General features: G+C 41.0%; 3 protein-coding genes across 3 annotated transcripts; all 3 read left to right on the top strand.

The window, feature by feature from the left end:
- The first annotated feature begins 464 nt into the window (after positions 1–464).
- On the top strand, positions 465–7,302 carry LOC116725215 (charged multivesicular body protein 4b). The gene is made up of 5 exons (XM_032571123.1): positions 465–807; positions 4,629–4,806; positions 4,979–5,093; positions 5,516–5,642; positions 6,043–7,302. Exons 1-5 carry the CDS (start codon positions 624–626, stop codon positions 6,102–6,104), a joined length of 666 nt encoding a protein of 221 aa, XP_032427014.1. The 5' UTR covers positions 465–623; the 3' UTR covers positions 6,105–7,302.
- Positions 7,303–9,304: 2,002 nt separating this feature from the next.
- Positions 9,305–14,588, top strand: eif2s2 (eukaryotic translation initiation factor 2, subunit 2 beta). Its single transcript, XM_032571085.1, has 9 exons — positions 9,305–9,445; positions 10,438–10,621; positions 10,731–10,837; positions 10,964–11,119; positions 11,188–11,280; positions 12,399–12,547; positions 12,645–12,701; positions 12,795–12,880; positions 13,291–14,588. Exons 1-9 carry the CDS (start codon positions 9,431–9,433, stop codon positions 13,464–13,466), a joined length of 1,023 nt encoding a protein of 340 aa, XP_032426976.1. The 5' UTR covers positions 9,305–9,430; the 3' UTR covers positions 13,467–14,588.
- A 681-nt stretch (positions 14,589–15,269) lies between these two features.
- Positions 15,270–19,780, top strand: LOC116725187 (serine/arginine-rich splicing factor 6-like). Its single transcript, XM_032571098.1, is given in 7 exon segments — positions 15,270–15,480; positions 15,859–16,019; positions 17,578–17,708; positions 17,803–18,005; positions 18,131–18,202; positions 18,404–18,658; positions 18,660–19,780. Coding segments are annotated over 7 exon segments (1,041 nt in total). The 5' UTR covers positions 15,270–15,373; the 3' UTR covers positions 18,772–19,780.
- The last annotated feature ends 118 nt before the right edge of the window (positions 19,781–19,898 follow it).

The following is a 19,898-nucleotide window of genomic DNA, read 5'->3' as shown; positions in this document are numbered from 1 at the left end:
TCACAGTCTGAATATGAATTCACGTAGGAATAGATGTTCACATGCCTTCAAACCAATATAGATGTACAAAACTGTTTAACACCATGTATCTTTCTCTTAACAATTATGCTGTACTTTGCTTAAATCTGTCATATAGTATCCCAATTAAGCTTATATTTCTTATATTTGTGTTGTCTTGCACATGTATATTTATATAAAGATTTTTTTTATATAAAGATATTTTTTTCTTTTCATTTAAACTCTGTGTTTTTTGCGGGGGGTTTTTCACGGAAGCGTCATTGTGTCTTCTCCGCATGAAATGTTTAACGTGAATAAACGTTTAATTTCACTTTTCCACTGAATGCGTTTTCAAGGTACCGTGTGTACCTTTTTGTCTGTTTGGCAGTTGCGATAATTATCCAGCAGAGGGAGCAAGAGAGACCAGAGGCGACGCCCACTACTGTTGTCTAGCAACAGACGTCATCGGGCCTTATCCAGGAAGTAGAAAAACATCAACAATCCTTCCAGGTTGGGCGAAGTGTCGGGGTAGGTTTTAGCGAGGTGGCCTTTCCAGAGCCTGGGTTTCTCCTACGCTCTGCTTTATTTAGCCATTTTTACAGCGAGGGTCCTGTAGCAGCCTAGACATGTCGTTGTTCGGCAAGATATTTGGAGGAGGTGGAAAAGGGGGAAAGGGACCGAGCGCACAGGAGGCGATCCAGAAACTCCGTGAGACGGAGGAGATGCTAACGAAGAAACAGGAATTTTTGGAGAAAAAGATCGAACAGGAGCTGCAGATCGCAAAGAAAAACGGCACGAAAAACAAGAGAGGTGAGACAACGGTGTTATTTCCATCTACTATCTGACTTCTCGTGGTGAAATATCAGGTCAACCAACACAAGTCAAACGTTAACCAGCACGTTAGCATTATTGGCTAACTTATACGTCGCCATCGTAAATGTTGGCTGGCTTTATTTTCTGAGGTCGACACCCAGGAAAGCTGGTTAACTGACAGGCTGGTATTTTTTATTTATTTATGTTGAGTTCATAATTTTTTTTTCCACTTGACATCCATGTCGACTCATCTCTCAACATAACCCTGTGATGATATTTGCGGTGAATTAGCGAGTGGCTATTTAAAATCCGGAAAAAATGGTCAAAGGTGTTCCTTATAGATTGCTCACGAGTACACGAAATCTAAGGGCAAAGGTCGAGAGCTGTCAGAGAGGTGGGCGTGTTTCCACCCGGATCAACACCTCTACCTTCTACGTACACTGTTATAAAGACCCTCTCATTTTATTTTGACATAGGTAACCTTGAAAGTATCTGAAAGCAAGGACAAAAATCCGACTATTGAAAAATAATAATGATGGCAATATTGTGTAACATTAAGTCACACTTGTGTCAAAGATTTTTAGCAACAGAAACACATGTGCTTCCATGTTAGCCTTATGCATTATAGTATTATTACTATTGTTATTGGTTTGTTATTATTAACACTTAGGGTGTTAATAATTCATTAGACCAGACATTTCCCAATATGGCAGCACTTTGTCTTCCCTTATTCCCTGCAAAATAAGGGAATAAAAAATAAGGGAACAAAAAAAGCTATGAGAATGATAAAGGCATTAAAGCCCTAAGTGGCAAAAATTGTGTCACAATTATTTTCATGCATTATAATACTATAATGCCTTATGCATTATAGTATTATTATTTGTTTATAGATTTGTCTTATCTTAAGAACTCTTGCGTGAACCAGGAACTTAAAAAGTCTGAAATTCATGTATCTTTAATTAAGGCATGAATGTGGAGAAAATGTGAGCTGGCCTTTACATTAATTCCAGGTCTTACATTTTGACTATTTAATTTCATATATGTCGGGTTTTGTTGTTTTTTGTCTCGTGGGACATTGAGTTTGAGTTTGTGCGCGCGCACATCTGCACTGCGTTCTGCGAGTTCTCGAGGCGGTAGAAGCTAGCGCTAACTTCTTAGCTAACGGCTAATATATCTTTGTTAGCTAGCTAGTTATTTTTTTATTATTATTATTTATTTTTTTCGTCTATCATGGGTAAGTACAAATTTATCGCGAGTTGGCTGGACGACGTCCGTCTTCACCACTGACTCACTTCTGTTGCTAACCCACAGGAGGCTTGGCGCAAGCTCGGAAAAAAAACTTAATAAACCAAAAACTTTTACCATCGTCTTCAAGATTTACATTTGATCATGATCATGCTGTTACACCTCAATTTTTCCTTTGCAAGACGATAAATGCTGTTTCTACTCTATTGTGAAATGTAGTTATACGTTGGAGATGATCAACTTACCCCTTTTTAAGTATTCAGATGTAATGTATCGAATCTGAATCAGATTTTTATTTAACAAACTAGTGCATTAAATAACATCCTGTTGGTTAGTGGAACCAAGAAAAGATTTTAGTTTTAGTGCATTAATTAAACTGCACTAAAATAAATAACTGGGATAAAATACATTTAATAAATAAATAATAAAATAAATAAATTAAATTAAATAAATTTTTTCAGCATTCTAGCTGCGCATCACTGATCAAAATTTATCCAGCTAAAACTGACTGATTCTAATATCTGGCTGACAGATTTATTTGTCTCTCATCATGCTGAATTCCACTGGCTCATTAACATTTTATTGTCAAGATGATTGTTAAACGAAAGCTCGCATTTGGGAGAAATGTATAATAGAAACAGCACAGTTGTTCATCCTGATGTTTCTACCTGACAATAGGAGGAATTGTAGCGGGTTAACATTTGTTCTGAGTGAAATGAAAAGGTACCTGCGCCGGCCGGCCGGCCTGAGTACTTTCAGTGCTTGGCCTCCATTGTAATTATTTCCTGCTCCGGCTCAACAAAGGTTGACACCATGACTCAGCCCAGGATGACGTACAGGTGTTGTAATGCTGTGTGTGAGTACTTCATATTTTCCTGTTTGTCCTTTTTACGACTCCGGGCTAAACATAGGAACACACTATAATTTTAGATTCTGACTCATTTAGGTTCTAGTAATCTTAAGAGTTTGGGTCAGAAAGCAGGCTATAGAGCATCACCTCTAGGAACCGACTGGTATTACTCTCTTGAATGAAAACACCACAGTTTCTCTGTGTTTAGAACAAAGATGTGTAACATGATGATTTGACATTTATTATCTAGATTTAAAAACCTTCCCTGGAACTGAACTCTACAATAAAAAAAAAAATCCTGCCAATAGTGGTGAACAAAGAATGTCTAATGTATAAAGTGTCAGGTGAGATCATCATCACAAGAGTTACGGTGGTTTCATGTGTTGTTGACTCACCTTATCGTCTAAAATAATGACTCGGCATGATGTTAAACACCGACAAAAGCAGTATACAAGTTCACACCAAAACTGACCTCAGTCCATGTACTAAAGTAAAATCCACCCATCGTGAGTAAGTACAAGATGTACTTACCTTACGTTGAGAGAAATCCACAAAAGAAGAAAAGCCAGCGAGAACTAATCTGTAACCAGATGAAGGAAAATCTTTCATTAAGTACGTGTCTGTTGGCAGGAAGAGATTAAGTTTCTTTTTTTTTTTTTATGGTACTTTTCCATGAAGTCTAAAGTAGAAGCTGACTTAAATTTTACTACATAAATATCTGTCTCGGTTTCTTCCAGATGTCCTTTCTATTCTAATTGGGTACATTTGGCTTCAGGTAAAGCTTCGGTAGGGGTGTTGTTTCTTTTTATTGATAGACCAGATACAGTGTACACTGACTAAAAGCCAACAATCAGAAAATAATAATACCAGAATGGCATGGTGAGGTACTGCGCCCAATTTATAGGCAATGGCCATTTCTTGTTTGAATACTGCGAAGAAAGGCCACAAGTGCCACACAAACCTTCTAAAATGACATTATGTTTTAAGTATATTTCACACTGGAAATATTGAAAAAGGTCAACATTTCAATGCATTCACTACATGTGGGAACTCCCACATTTAGAAAAAGAAAATCTTCTAAAGGAAATTTATACTTTGCACAAAATTAAATCACAGCATCTGAAAACATATATTTAGTAATCTGGACGTAGATCTAATGTGACAAAATAAAGACCTATTTCTCTGTAGCTCTTGTCAAAATCGGAAAAGACAAGAGAACATCCCGGTCAAGGAAGGTAGATCATGAGTTGCTCTTAATAAATGAGAAGTTGCTTCTATTTACAGTCAGAACACGCATGAAAAAGTTCATAACAAGTAGAGGTGTGACAAGCAATGACGGGAATAAAATAAACTCACTTTTGAACAGATCCTTAGCACAGATAGCAATAATTAGTCACAAATTTGCCAGAATTGCAAAGGTCGTCGGGACCGAGAGTCGAACCCGCGACGTCCGCGTCGAGGACTAAGGCCTCCAAACGTGGGGCGTGCTAACCCCCTGCGCCACCACAGCACGCCCCATATATTGATATTTAAAAAAAAAACAGAAGCCCAATCAGAGGCTGCTTCATAAAAAAAAATTAAATTAAAATGCCTTTTTAGGTTGTCTAAGCAAAACTTCTCTGGGAATAAATGATTCCTGATTCTACCACCTGAGAACTGGTCGTGTATCCGTGTGTGTGCCTCTGTCAATCCTGACGCCTCTCTGCGCTCTGTTTGCCCTCAGCGGCGCTGCAGGCTTTGAAAAGAAAGAAGCGGTATGAGAAACAGCTGGCCCAGATCGACGGCACGCTGTCAACCATCGAGTTCCAGAGGGAGGCGCTGGAAAACGCCAACACCAACACGGAAGTGCTCAAAAACATGGGCTTCGCCGCCAAGGCCATGAAGTCTGCCCATGAAAACATGTAAGAGAAAACGCAGCGATTCATGGCCTAATTAACGAATTACTTCTGAGATGAAATGAGATGAGCTGTTATTGTTATTCCCACCAAATCAAAATGTTATTTTGTGGTTTTTTTCTCTTTTTTTCCTTTTACCTTTTTGTGAACGGACCTCCTTTTCTTGTCGTCGCATCAGGGACATCGACAAGGTGGACGACCTGATGCAGGACATTACCGAGCAGCAGGAGCTGGCTCAGGAGATCTCCGACGCCATTTCTAAACCCGTTGGGTTCGGAGAGGAGTTTGACGAGGTGAGTCGGTTCAGCCGGTGAAGCAGAACTCGGAGGGAACCGTTTCACCAGCCAACACGACGCCGAACGGAGTTGAACCCTGTTTCTTGTGGCGTTGCTCTGTCTCGGTTTGGCCTTGAATATAAACGCGCTGATTCATAGAGTAATTCAACATAGCTGAAGGTATTCAGTCACCAGGATGCTCTGAATGGGTTCTTTCTCAGTGAGCTGACCCGAAGAATCCTGATTCAGGATTTTCATTCTAGATTTCCTTGTTTGAGAACCAGGTTTAATCTCAGTTTGATGCTCTGTTTTTTGAAACGCTGCCGTTGCGCTCACTTTCACCCTTTTTCCGTGTTTGATTTAACTTTTGGATTAAATCTCATGCGACTTGGCGGGAGGCAGCGTTGGTTTTAATCTTTGCTGTTGATCCCGTTTGTAAGGATGAGCTGCTGGCGGAGCTGGACGAGCTGGAACAAGAGGAGCTGGACAAAAACCTGCTGGAGATTGGTGGACCGGAGAACGCGCCCCTCCCCAACGTGCCTTCTACTTCATTACCTTCTAAACCTGGTGAGGCTTCTTTTATTTAATCTTTAGTTAAATACGGTTATGATTCAGGCTTGCTCGTCCGGCTTCAAATCTAGAAAGGAAACAGTTTCTGTTCGTCTGATGTCTCCCGTCGTTTATCATTGCACTGGATTTTATTTAGGGGTGTCAGTGTTAAAGGGGGGGCTGAGTACGTGTACCCTTTTCAAATATTCAATAGCCATCGCAGGACTCATCATTGTTCTTTCGTATTAAAATCCCAATGACGGGATAAAGATGATTCCAAGGGGAGAAAATCTGGAAAGAATTGAAAACTTCCAGAGACCATACAGAATTGTTGCAGTCACGTCTCAAGCTGCGACTTTGAACAATAGAGCTGGTTTTCATATGCCTAATTTTTTTATTTTTTTATTTTACCTTGTAGCCAAGAAAGAAGAAGACGAGGACGACATGGAGGACCTGCAGCGCTGGGCAGAAGCGATGTAAACGCAGCATCCCATCACATCGAACCTGCGTCTGATTGGTGGGGGAAGAGGAAGGAACAACGAGGAATTGGATAGAATGAACTGATCGGATGTTGAGTGTTTTCTGTGTGTCTGAGGAGAGTTGACGTTGTGTAACACTACAATTAAGCAACAATGCTGTACTTTTTTTTCCCCTCTCTGTTTTTTTTTAATTTTTTATTATTATTATTTTGTCCCCTAAAGGAACGTGAAAACCCGGGGCCGCTTGGTTCCTACTGAGAAGGTCGGATCTCAGTGTCACCTGGTTGTTTTTACCCTTGATTTAAGAAACAACAAAAAAAAAAAACTTAACTGTCCCGTAACCATGTGGAACCATTTCAGTGGAAGCAGCGTTTGATTGGCGTGCCAAGATGTTCAGAACATCTCAGGCTGATAGGAGAATTTTCACATAAAGATCTTGTTCCAACGTTTGTATTTGTGTTGCTCACTCCCTGATTATTTTTTGTTTCCTTAACTCCCTTTGCTTTGTTTTGGGTTATTTTTTATTACTATTATTATTACTCCTAAACTAGAAGCATGCAGTGGGCAAGGATTCTCCAGAATCTGTGTGTGGGTTTGCAAGAACCGTAACCTCTTTATTTTGTCTGAAGCTGCGGGGCTCTGACCCTCCTCTTTACCTCCTGTCATCGTTTTTAGCCCCAGAAGGCGTCCTCGCCAGTGGTTCTCGTTATTTGGTGTAAATATCTCAAATGTATCTCTTTTTCATATACTGTGTCGAGAGGTTTCGGCTGAGGTCGTGTGAAGCATGCAGAGAGAAGGGAAGTCACGATACAGATCACACCGCACGGCTTGAGACGAGAGATGTTAAACCTAACACTTCATCCTGCTCTGTCTGTCTTTGTCCTTCTCATAAGGGTTTTGTTTCAAATTGTATATTGTTAAAAAAAATAATAATAATAGTTATAATAAACTATTGTCACACGTTCTTGGTTGCATCGAGATGGAAGTTCTGATTAGTCGATCCACAACATCTGCATTTTGGAGCTTAAAGAAATCTCTTTTTTTAGTCACGACTTCTTTTTTCTTTCTTTTTTTTTTTTTACATACAAAAGAATAAAAAAACACAAGGACAGATGGGAAAGCATGTTTGCATTTCTATGTTTTATTTATCCAGATGAAAATATTATTTACAGAATCATTAAAAGTTTACAATTCCTTCACTGTTGTGGAAGATTAATCTCTGTCAATTGTCACAGTCATCTAATACCTAAAATAGAGAAGAAATAAATCTCCCCGGTTGCAGCATATGGCTAAATAAACACCACTGAATGGTTAATGGACCAAATTTATTCACACACACATTTATATAAATCAGTGGTAAGCTCGGGATTAAGTGTCTTGCCCAGTGGCAATATGTGCATAGCAGGAGGAAGTTGGAATCAAACCTGAAACTTTCCAATTGTAAGGCTACATCTCTTCCTGCTGTCACCCCTTTTTTTGCCTGTCATTTTGAAGCTTGAATAAAGGAATGTTTCCGCCCACGTGAGGCAACCAGAGGTCAACTCTGTGCGAACCTGAAATGACCTGAAGATTGTCAAAGTGCAAGAAAAGTCTAAAATCAACCTCTTGTACAAGTAGCGATAATATTTTAGGGTTTACCTGAACTTAAGTCATTTTGTTTTGGGTATTTAAAATGATTACACATAGTTTGTTCTTGGGTAACTGTATTAATGCCTCTTTAATGGAACATCACTTATACAAATACTTTAAAGCGTTTCATGATTCATGGTTTCAAAAAGAAATCATCAGTTTATTGGCTTCTTTGGAAATTTTTGACACCAAAAACTTACTGATTTTATGCCATAATTTATTGCTATTAATAAGTGCCATATGTTCCCCACACCTGTGCTGACACTACTTTAACAAATTTGTACTATTGGATCCTGTTTGGAAAATTAGAGGGAAGAAGTATTTGTACACAGTAACAGAAATTAACTTAATTTTAGTTTTTACTGTTAACCAGATCACCGTGTCAAACTCAGGGCCGGATTTACAAGGATGTGGGTCCTGGGCTGGAGCCTAGTTTTGGTGCCCGATCACTAAGGAGAAATTATTTTACTAATGTGAATTATAGTACATTAATAGGTAGTCTTATTTGTCAGCGGGTAAGAACTGATGCATTGTGGGTTTAATATTTCCTTGAGCCAACGACTCTATATTAAGGCCAAGGAAGTCGACTGTAATGTCATGTTTTTCAAATACTTGAATATTGCTTATATTCATAAAAATATTAATATAATACAACTCACATGATTTGGGCCTATAGAGTTTTATATGAAATACAATGTTTGGAAAGCAAACATTTATTTAAAAAAAAAGAAAAATATTTTTTTTCTCTTCCATCAGTCGATCTCCCGCTTCACAGGCGGATTGGCGCAGCGTCTGCAGTGCAGCGGGCGCTGCACCGGTCTGTCGTGGTGAAGAGAGAGCTGAGCCAAAAAGCAAAGCAATCGATTTACCAGTCGGTCTATGTTTCTACCCTTATCTATGATCATGAGTTTTGGGTCATGACCGAAAGAATGAGGTCAAGGCTACAATCAGCCGGAATTAGTTTTAACCGTAGGGTGTCTGGGCTCTCTCTTAGAGATAGGGTGAGGAGCTCAGTCATCCGGGACGGACTCAGAGTAGAGCCGCTGCTCCTTCATGTCGTAAGGAGAAAGTTGAGGTGGTTCAGGCAACTGGTTAGGATGTTTCCTGGACGCCTCTGAGGTGAGGTGTTCTGGGCACGTCCAACCAGGAGGAGGCCCTGGGGAAGACCCAGGACACGCTGGGGACCACGTTTCACTGCTGGCCTGGGAACGCCTTGGGATTTCCTCAGAGGAGCTGGAACAAGTGGAGGGAGAGGGAAGTCCTGGGCCTCCCTTCTTAGGCTGCTGACCCAGCGACTGCAAAGATGGACGGATGGGCTTTTTTTTGTATGAACTGATGGACAGATGCATACACAAAGTAATTGTCTGGAAATGCCAATATTCACCACAGGGAAACGGAAGGTAAATCAATCTCATCCGTCCATAAATCTATTTATCTATTTATCTTTTTTACACATAGCTCTGCGGACCCGATAACGATCAAATCCTAAACACACAGGAGTGCGGTGTAACGTTTTGATCTTGAACGCTCCTCTCTCTCTCTCTCTCTCGCTCTCTTGCCGTGACGTCAGGGTTTGGCGACTTCGCACATGCGCATCGATGCCCAGCGCTGATGCAAGAAATATCCCTGAGCAGACGTGTGGAAGTGATCAAGGGATAAGAAAAGTTGACTACATTTTCTGTCGTTCAGACCGCAAACATGTCGGGAGACGAGGTAAGAGAGCCCAGACCGCTCGGTCTTCAGTCAGTGTCGGTGCGGGAGCCTTCGCAGGAATCAGATGGTTGATGTATCGGTCCTTATCGATGACTTTGGGCCTCGGCAATGTTGCTCCCCTCCCTGTCCGCGGCAGCTCACACATGGCTGGCGCAAAGTGGGCTAGCAGAGGGCCTGCTAGTCAGACTCGTGTTTGCCTTAAAAAAAAAAAAAAAAAAAAGCAGCGAAATGCGATGCTGCGCTGGTGTTTATCGCACCGAGTGGGTGACTAGTAATTAGTTTTAGCTAATGAATCCGCCGTGTCGTTGCCACTGTGTCGCTCAAACTGAGCGGGTAAAGAGGCTAGCTAAGCAGAAGCGGCGCTGCTAGCCGTTCATTTCTAACAGCTACACAGATGTAGCTCAGTTTGGCTCGACTGAAACAGACAAAATCAATGAACCAGCTGTTAATCCACTGGGTCAAAACTGAGTCAGTAACATGTTGCCTTTACATTCTTGCCGCTTAACGCTTTCTTGTTGCCTTTAGCTCTAGATTGTGACACAATCTTCAAACTTTTACGGGTTCGTTTGTCATCCACCCCTCTGGCGACTCGTCTACCTGTTTATTCATCTCTCCATCCACCCATCTGTTCGTCATTTATTTTTCTATTCGTACGTCCCTCCATCCAGCAGCTAACTGCCTGTCCATCTTTCAATTCATTCAAACGTCTGTTCGTCTCTTTTGTTTTTGTAGAGTCTGTAGTTTAAAGACTGATCAGAAATATCTGCCGGTTATAAATACTCAACTTCATTATTTATGCCATAAAAATGTTCTTTAAAAAATGAGCTCTGGAAATTAAAGTCTGAAATACTAAGGATATTTGAAATAAAGTGACATGTAACAAGGTAATGATGCGTGTAGCCCCGCTCACTTTCACATTGATAGTCACAGGCATGAAAACTCGAAATCCCAAGATTTTTTTGTGCCTAATTTGGGTCCCCTCCACTTTTCAGATGATTTTCGACCCCAACATGACCAAGAAGAAGAAGAAAAAGAAGAAGCCCTTCATGCTGGACGAGGAAGGAGGAGAGGGCGTGGGAGGAGAAGAGGCGAAAGAGGTGGAAGTCAAGGAGGCCGAGCCAGAGGTCGGGGAGGACAAGGAGGTGGATATAGATGAAGATGAAGGCAGGAAAAAAGGTTTGAAAGAAGGTTGCTTTACGTTTAACAGCTGTATGTAACAGTTCTCTTCATGAAACATAGATTTGGCTGTTTTGTTTTTTTTAGCTGGGTTTGTTTCTCATTCTAGAACTATCTGATGATTTGAACGACCTGAACTTCTTCAACCAGAAGAAAAAGAAGAAGAAACCGAAGAAGAATTTTGGGGTGGAGAACGATATAGAAGAAGGATTAAAGGTCGGTCACTAATAAACTGCTTTTTACCTCCTCCTTTTTCTTTCCTTCTTTTTTTAAAATACATTTTTACTTATTTTCGCTCTGCATTTAACTTAAAGTTTCACTTCTCACTGATTTAAAAACCAGGAGCTGAAAATTGAAGGGGAGCAAACTGAGGCGCCGGAGGAGGACAACCTAGATTTGATGCTTCCCAGCAAAAAAAAGAAGTCGAAGAAAGTCGACTTCGACGAGGGAGAGGCTTTGGAAAAAGACGATGGTACAGACGACAGCAGCTTTCCTTCAGTTATGAAGACTTAAAGCAGGCTGCTCGGTGTTACAAGGTTTGCACATTGTGTCTGCAGCTCTGGAAGACTGACGAGAGCAAGAATAATGACGGAATTTCGTTCATTTCCTCCACGGGTCCAGCGTGGGCTGGCACGGAAAGAGACTACACGTATGACGAGGTAAGATGGCACAGGAACTAGACGACACAGGCTGATTGCGTCAGTGGGCTTAGCATCAATCCCTTCCTTCAAAGCAAACATGTTGCAGCAGCGGGGAGGAGCGCCTCCCAAATCAGGCTCAGTATGAACGCTGCAGACAACTGAACGCTGAGATGAAACGCAGAAGAGCGTGGCAGGACAATCGAATAGTGTGGCTAGATGATGGCAGCATCGGCTCCCAGCTAAAAGCAGAAGCGCCGGATGTGCCGTACTTTCTAAGAGACACAAAAAGAAGTTGAGTACACGCAGCACCGCCTAGAAAAGAAAAACGCAGCTGAAGGTAAAAGTGCTGAGCGAGGAGGCTCCTTCAGAAAAGAAAAATAACCTGGGTACACATAATCATTCCATGAAAGACGTGCATAAAGAGGCATGTCACAATAAGGAATAAATTAATTAAAAGTATTTTTTTTTCTGTCTTTCTACCAAAAATTTGATGACAAGACTTTCAGTTTTTTGCGTTGGGCCCACCTAGCTTTTTTTTTTTTTTTTTTGACAGACAAGTTTTATCTACAGAGACTTTATAATAATTGTTTTGCTTATTTCGGCTATTTGAAATGTCTTCCAGTTCCAGTGGTTAAATGTTAATTAGAATTTAAAGCTTATTAATCTTTGAGAGTGTGATTCTGCATCACTATTCCATTAAAATAGTCTCAAAACAACAATATTATCGTTTACTGCAGTAACTTTTGGGACGATTTATTGTCTGACAAAATTTTATTGTGACAGGCCTGTGCAGAAACACTTCCTATCGAATACCTTCTACTGGAAAGATGAACGTAAGGGATACGCACAGTCAGTAGCAACATTATTTCCGTCAGCTTCTTTCTGAGTAATGTCTAAGAAAGACACAAATAAAAGCAGAAGTATTTGAAATGCTTTACATGGAGAAAACCACAAGTCAAATTACGCAGTCGTAATGACTGCAACCTCTACTCAGTCGGTGGCTTTTTTTTCTAGGAAAAGGACAGAACTAAACCCAGAAACCAGTTCTCTACTCCAAGTTAAAAAACAGCTGTTGTGATGCGTATGAACAAATGTTTGAGGTGTTTTTTTTTTTGTTGTTTTTTTTTTTATCCCAGCTCCTAAACAGAGTTTTCAACATCATGAGGGAGAAAAACCCTGACATGGTGGCTGGGGAGAAGAGGAAGTTTGTGATGAAGCCCCCTCAGGTGGTTCGAGTGGGAACCAAGAAAACGTCCTTTGTCAACTTCACAGATATCTGTAAACTGTGAGTCACAACAACCATCGTCGTCGTTTTTACCTCACTGACCCAGGCTGGTGAACATCCCATGAGAGGCCTCATGCTTCTTCCTTCTTCCTCCCAGGTTGCATCGTCAGCCTAAACATCTCCTCGCTTTTCTGCTGGCTGAGCTGGGAACAAGGCATGTGGTGTTCATCTTGTTAAAAATTCTTAACAGACACTGGTGTGTTTGTGTGGACTTAATAACCATTTGTATCTTTTTGTCTGTTAACAGCGGCTCTATAGATGGAAACAACCAACTTGTGATCAAAGGCAGATTTCAACAGAAACAGATAGAAAATGTGTTGAGAAGATATATCAGTAAGTCGGAAGCGCCTCTATTTACTTATTGAACTAACTTGAATTGTATTTCATTTACAAATGTAAGCAACTGTGAAGCTACAGTGGTATTGGATTATGGGTAATGTAGTCTCAAGGTTGTCTGTTTTTGGCTCTAGTGGCCTTTATTTGAAAGTGCTAAGACGGTAAAGTAGGTAAAGAAAGAGAGAAGACATGCAGCACAGGTCACCAGGCCGGGAATCGAACCTGGCATGGCCGCATTGAGTACTAAAGCCTCCTTATGTGGGTTGTGCTTAACCTCTGCACCACCACAGTACCCCTTAGGATTTACCTTCTAGTCAGTTTCTTATCTTGTTTAATGAAGCGCTATGTGACCTGAAGTCCTAAATGTTGTTGTTCTTTTTTCTTCATTATTGTTTTCCTTCCTGCAGAGGAATACGTGACATGTCACACCTGCCGCTCCCCAGAGACCATCTTGCAGAAGGACACTCGTCTTTACTTTCTGCAGTGCGAGACGTGCCACTCCCGCTGCTCCGTCGCTAGCATCAAGACTGGCTTCCAGGCTGTGACGGGCAAGAGGGCGCAGCTCCGCGCCAAAGCCAACTAAAAGGCCAAGAAACCTGGGCCCACTCCCATCCTCCCTCTTCTAATGACCTCTTTTCCCCCCGAATCTGGGGTCGAGACGCCCTCATTGATTTGCTTAAAGAACTCTCTGAATCGAACTGCGGGAGTTTGGCTGTTGTTTAGTTGTCATTTGCCTGTACAGGCCGGTGGGAGAGTGAGAGATGCATCTAAAAGCAACAGAAAAAGGTTCAGGTGCTGTAAAACGGGTGATGTTCACCAGGAAACATCATTGGGTTGAATGAATTTGTTTTGTTGTTTAGCCCATGAATCCTCTGGCTCTTAGGACTTTTTTCCCCCCCCCATTTGCTGTGATTTCTTTTTGTTCAAGAAAAGCCTGATTGACCACAGCTTGAATTCTTTCTTTTCTCTCCCACTTCACACATACCAGAGAGGAAGACAAAAGGTTACATTTACACCACAGCCAGTCGCATTGTGTTAAAACTACACTGATCCACATAAGAGTTTTGATGTCTTTCTATATATTCTTTGGCTCATAGCTAGACTGAAAGCCATTGCGGTTTGTATTTTGGCCCCAAGTCACAAAATCGTTTAGGTTTCTGTGCAGCTTCCCAATTTAACAAATGAACCTACGCGACAGGACTATAATTAATTTATAGTTTACGCCAAACTTGTGTAAAATTGTCTTAATCTGGCTTCCTGATGGCTTTACTGTCAAAAGTAAAAAAATTAAAACGTTTTGGGCTAAAAAAAAAAAACAACTGTGATGAACATGACTGTTTTGAGGTTGTAACAAAGAAGCTAAAACAGTACATTTTGTTGCATTGAGGATTTCTAAAGACTAGATCTATGTTTTTATCAACCTGATTTGAGCAATTTGAAATTAAAATTTTGAGAAAAAAAGCTGGCTTACTTGGGTTTGTAGCAAAATTAAAAAAAATGTCAAGGTTTCTTCTTGCTGCTTGATATTTTAAGAATTGGTTCAGAGTTTTACTCCATAATTTAGCCAGAATATAAAGTCAGTTTGTGTACTGCAGACCACGTGATGTTGGTTCTGCTTTTCTATAAGCCTAATGTGGATTAGGTCCGACTAGTCAATTTAAAGCCAGGTTTTTACAGAAATAAAATGTTCTCTCTCTCCTCGTCATTACTTTTTTATTGTGTTGTATTTGAAAGGGCTGCAAATCAAAAGAGGGCAACTTACTTCTTTGGGGTAACATTTAACATATTGGCATTGGGGTGTGAATGACACCAACATAAAGACCAGAAATCAATTCAGGAACAAGCCATTGCTTCAGTGTTCATAACACCTTATTCAAATGTTCTGTTATAAATCAACACTGTAACTAGGGAGCAGGGAGAAAATTATGAATGCTGTAAGTCCAAAATGTGATCTGCCTTTATCTGCACCATTTTGTCAACACTTACTTTTTGCTGTAATTACAACTGCAAGATTTTTGAGAAGGACCGGTGTACTTGAGATCTTTGGGGATTTAAATCTCCTAACTTTGCACATAATAGGACTAACATTTCCTTCCGTTCTTAATAGATTTGTCAGAACAAAGCCTGAACAGCTGGCTTCAACTGTTTAGCTAGAGAATGTCAATTGAATTTAGGTCTTAACCTTGACTGACTTGTTCTAACATCTCTAAAGTTTGGATATTCACTGTAAGGAACACATTTTAAAAACATTTAACGGTTTAAAATGAGAGAATCGCATACATTTCTACCGAATACATCGGGAAAATATCGGGTCATTTATTTTGAAAATTCCATACAGGAAGTACCACAGTCTTTAGGCTTCCCTCTAATTGGCTGGCTTTGGCCTCGAGCAACACCGCCGTAACGGAGGTTGTGACTGAAGCAACTGAATCGACGCTAGGAGTTCTGAGGAACAGTCTAGAACAGAGTTGCCTGAAATAGCAAATAAACATGCCTCGAGTATACATCGGACGACTAAGTTATCACGTCCGCGAAAAGGACATTCAGCGGTTTTTCAGCGGATATGGAAAACTAATGGAAATCGACTTGAAAAATGGGTGAGTTTTGGCTGAATAGGCGAACGTTGCTCGTAGCTTTGGAACCGCTAATGTTGAACGACGTTAAGTGCAGGAAGTGCTAATGCTGTAACGCGAAATTTCTTTGTTTCAGTTGGTAAATTTAGCTTCCTAAAAGGTTATGTGCTGATTTTGACCGAAAAGACATTGTTAAACTTAAGGTTTATCAACTGATTTGCGACTCCGTGTAGCAAATGTCGCATGGCCAACATGGCGGCTTTGTATTTTCTACATTGGAGAGCTAGCGTGGGCCTTGGTAGCCGAGCTAGCCGCTTGATGTTGGTCGTGTGTTTTTGAATTGCTCTTATTTGATGGAGTGTTGTTCTCTGACCTAACGTTGAACTGCATTCTTTCCTGCAGCTATGGATTCGTGGAGTTTGAAGACAACCGGGATGCCGACGATGCCGTGTATGAGCTGAACGGAAAGGATTTGTGCGGAGAACGGGTGATCGTTGAGCATGCCCGGGGCCCACGGCGAGACCGAGATAGCTACGGTGGGGGTTACTGGGGCGGAGGGCGCAGTAAGTGCCATCTATTACATCATATTCTCTTTCCCCCTTCCCTTCAGGGTGAGGTTCCAGTGTAGAGTACGAAGAGAACAGTTTTTAGCAATAGATCAATCAAATTTGTTGAACATTTGTTGTCTGGTTGACTCGTATTTGTTAATTTTATGTTTTCTCCCAGGTAAATAATTTTGACTGAGAGCCCTGGGATACACGCATTTCGTGCATGCTTTTCTGAAAAAAATATCTAAAACTTTTTGCAGTTTTTAGATTTAGTTTCTTCACGTATGTAAGCAGTAGTTTGACTAAAGGAAGTACTTTGTTTTCCCAAACTCATCTGTGGTCATATTACAGTTTTCTTTGGCTTTTTTTATTTATTATTTTTTATTTAGGTCAAATCCCACCCCACTCTAAAGTTATTTTCAGTTCCATTAATAGTCGCTGACCTGTGAGTTTTTGCTCCCCCTGATCATGGGCCGCCCTGCATTAAACAGCGGCTCCTTGATGGGAACGAAGCAAATAACTGCAGGTCAGGGTGTATGGTGATCCATAGTGCTCTTCATAGTGTAAACTGAATCCATTTTGTAAGTTAAAATTCTTTCTAATATTTCTTTGACTCATTTACTTCATATTTACATTATTTGAACCAATATAGCAAGTGTACATTGTGCTTGGAGGTTAGGACTTAACTAACACTTTTTCGTTAATTTGTGTATTTGCTAACTTTGGCATTTCTCTATATTTTTCTATATATTAAACATTAACAAAAGTCCTTGATGTTTCAATTTGAAAGAGTCCAGCTGCGGGCTGAGGCTGAGAGTCCATTGAGGCTAAAGATGACTGGCTAAGATGACTGCCTGTCCCGTTTGGCCTTGGCTTTCACCTTACAATGTGTGTGTGACCTTTGCCCCCTTGATCCTTGGCTGACCTAACCGGAAGCCATGATGACAGCAGCCTTTTGCCAATAGACCAGGGGTGATGGTGAGGATTGCCATTGGTTTCTATGTTGACCGCAAACATGACTGGATCGGCTGTAGTTGAACAACTTACAATCTAAAGAAAATATGTAAGTGCAAAACTGGGAAGAAGGGTGCACCAGACTAGCATCTGGTAAGGTACCAGTTTGAAATGCTTAGAAAAGTCATTGTATCATTTAGACTCAATTGAATTCGCCAGCCTCCTTGACTAAACACCATGTGGATGCCTCCTCTCTTTTTGTTACAGGGTTCAGATGGTCTGAAAGAACATCACTGTCCAGCCAAAGCAATTTTATAAGATATGCACTTTAGTTAAAAGCCTTTGCTTTGCTGGTACTAGAATCAGTGGTGTTCTTTGCAGCAGCAAGCATCTTTATAATCTGAATGCTACAGACTTTTAAAGAGTCTTTGCAGTGGCTGTTAAAATCTCTTATCTGAAGCTCTGTGAAGGAGATAGGGATCTGAGGGACTCCTATTTGAATATATTCCCCAGTTTGATCTGGCCTGTTTTCAATCGGTAGTCCAGACCAGTAGTTTTCTTGACCGTATCACTTTTAGTTTGTTCTAAAGCATGTTTGTGTGTGCTGTCGTCTCTAAAGGTAGTGGTTACAGCAGCAGCAGCAGCAGCAGGAGCCGCTCTGGAAGGGACAAGTATGGCCCTCCAGTCCGTACAGAGTACCGCCTCATTGTGGAAAACCTGTCAAGCCGCTGCAGCTGGCAAGACCTCAAGGTAAGCCATTTTTTTTCCTTCTCTCATTTACTTGGTCAAGCGTTGAATGCTGAAACTGTGAGCACATCGTTACATTTGTCTCTGTCTCGTGAAGGACTTCATGCGTCAGGCAGGTGAGGTGACGTATGCCGACGCCCACAAGGAGCGGACCAACGAAGGGGTGATAGAGTTCCGGACTCACTCTGACATGAAACGGGCCATGGACAAGTTAGACGGCACAGACATCAATGGGCGAAAGATTCGATTGGTGGAGGACAGACCTCGTAAACGAAGGTCTTACTCTGGCAGCCGCTCCAGGTGGGATTACTCGTGGATTTCAAAATTTTTTTATTTTTTTCTCTGGAAAACAAGCTTCTGATTTAAAATAAATAAGTAGACTTAACTTGAGATGTCATGTGTTTTGATTTCTTGTCTGTCGTCAGATCTCGAAGTCACCGCCGCTCCCGCAGCAGAAGCCACAGGAGCTCAAGGAGTCACTCCAGATCTCACTCCAGGTAAGTTCACATTGAAATGTTTTGAGTTAGCTGTAAGAGTTTTTGTTTTTGTCAATCTGAGCAAATCTACAAAATGATTTCTTTCTCCCCATTAGGTCTCGTTCCCGTAGCAACAAGAGAGGGCATCATTCTCGCTCGAGGTCTGAGAGAAAGTCTCGTTCCTAAGTCGGGAGAACGGAAATCGCGCTCTCGCACCAACAGATCTCGTTCTGGATCCCATAAGTCCAAATCTCGCTCACGCTCACAGAAATCTCGTTCCCGTTCAGCCGACCGGAAATCAAAGTCCCGCTCTAAGAGCCGTTCTAAGGTCAAGTCGGAGCGGGATTCTCGTAGCAGATCCAAGGAGATGGATGTTGGTGCTGGTGAAGACAACAACAAGAAGTCCCGCAGCCGTTCCGCTTCCCCTGTAGAGAACGGTAAAGAGGAGCGCACTGCCAAATCAGCGTCCCGCTCCCCGTCCCCACAGGAAGACGAACGCCGATCTAAATCCAGAGAGAAGCAGTTCAGCGTCCCGCTCAGTCTCCCGCTCAAGGTCTCGATCTCGATCTAGATCAGCCTCTCAAGATTAGATGTGGAAAACATTTTCCCCTTCCTCCTTTTTTTTCTTTTTTGAGTTTTATTATAATGCTGTAAATAGCGAGCAGTGTCACAGGCTTCTGCTTCCTTACCTTTTCTCTTCAGAGTGTGCTGTTTTGACATGCCATCAATGAATGCACATTGTCAAGGCTGTTTTTGGAAACCTGCCTATGTAAAAGATTTCTGATCCCAAGTTTTGAGTAGTCTTCCACTTGAGACTCATTTTCTAGCCCACAGATTAATTTTTTTTTAATTATTATTATTTTAAGTCTGTTTTCAATAAAATCTTTTCTGGCTTTATACGAACAACGTTTAATATTCTTTGGTCACTGTTACCAGTAAATTTGCTTGTGGCACACTGTGTACAATTTACCATCATTCTTACTTTCCCGGATTATATAAAGAATTTTTTATGTTCAAGTTTTATGAAGTGCACAGTTATGAGTGAATTGTTGGATGCCTGATGCAGTTTCTGCTCTGATGGGCCTTTTCATTTCTGTTTTTTTGCGGGAGGACACAAGAGCGTGTACTATTAAACTTCATAATTGCATTGTGAAAAGTTTGTTGTACTTTTGAACATCTTGCGTTGTAGTTATGGTAGTTGGTTATCCTTTTCTTAATAAAATTGTTCATAAGCTCTGCTAGGGTGTATTTCTTTTTTTCTAAATTCTTAGAAATATTGAGGCAATGGTTAAATTGAGTGAGGGTAGACAATAATGCTGATATACTTTCCTGACAATAGCTGCTCTGGGTACTGCCCTTTTCATTTTATTTTCCACGCTTGTTCCTTTCTTTGCCCTGGTTTGAGGTGTGATGCTCCTACAGGAGTTCTTCAGGTTAAAACAATTGAATTCGGATATTGTGCATTTCTGTTGGTGTCGGAAATGACGAGCTGAATTCAGCATCGTAATTTTGTCCCAACAGTTTATCTTTCCCCTCAATGACTAAATAAAATGTTTTTTTTTTTTAAATTGTATGTTCAATTAAAGATCTTAAAAAGAACATGTGACGTGCTTTATTGGGAAAAAAAAAAGAATTGACTGCAGTATTGACGTGACCTATATCGTGCTAATTATATAAGTGGTCTGTCTTGAAAGTGGCTCTGGCTGTGAAAATATCC

The sequence above is a fragment of the Xiphophorus hellerii genome, chromosome 1 (assembly GCF_003331165.1).
Source record: "Xiphophorus hellerii strain 12219 chromosome 1, Xiphophorus_hellerii-4.1, whole genome shotgun sequence".
In the NCBI taxonomy this organism is placed as follows: Eukaryota; Metazoa; Chordata; class Actinopteri; order Cyprinodontiformes; family Poeciliidae; genus Xiphophorus; species Xiphophorus hellerii.
This window is presented reverse-complemented; position numbering and strand designations above follow the sequence as displayed.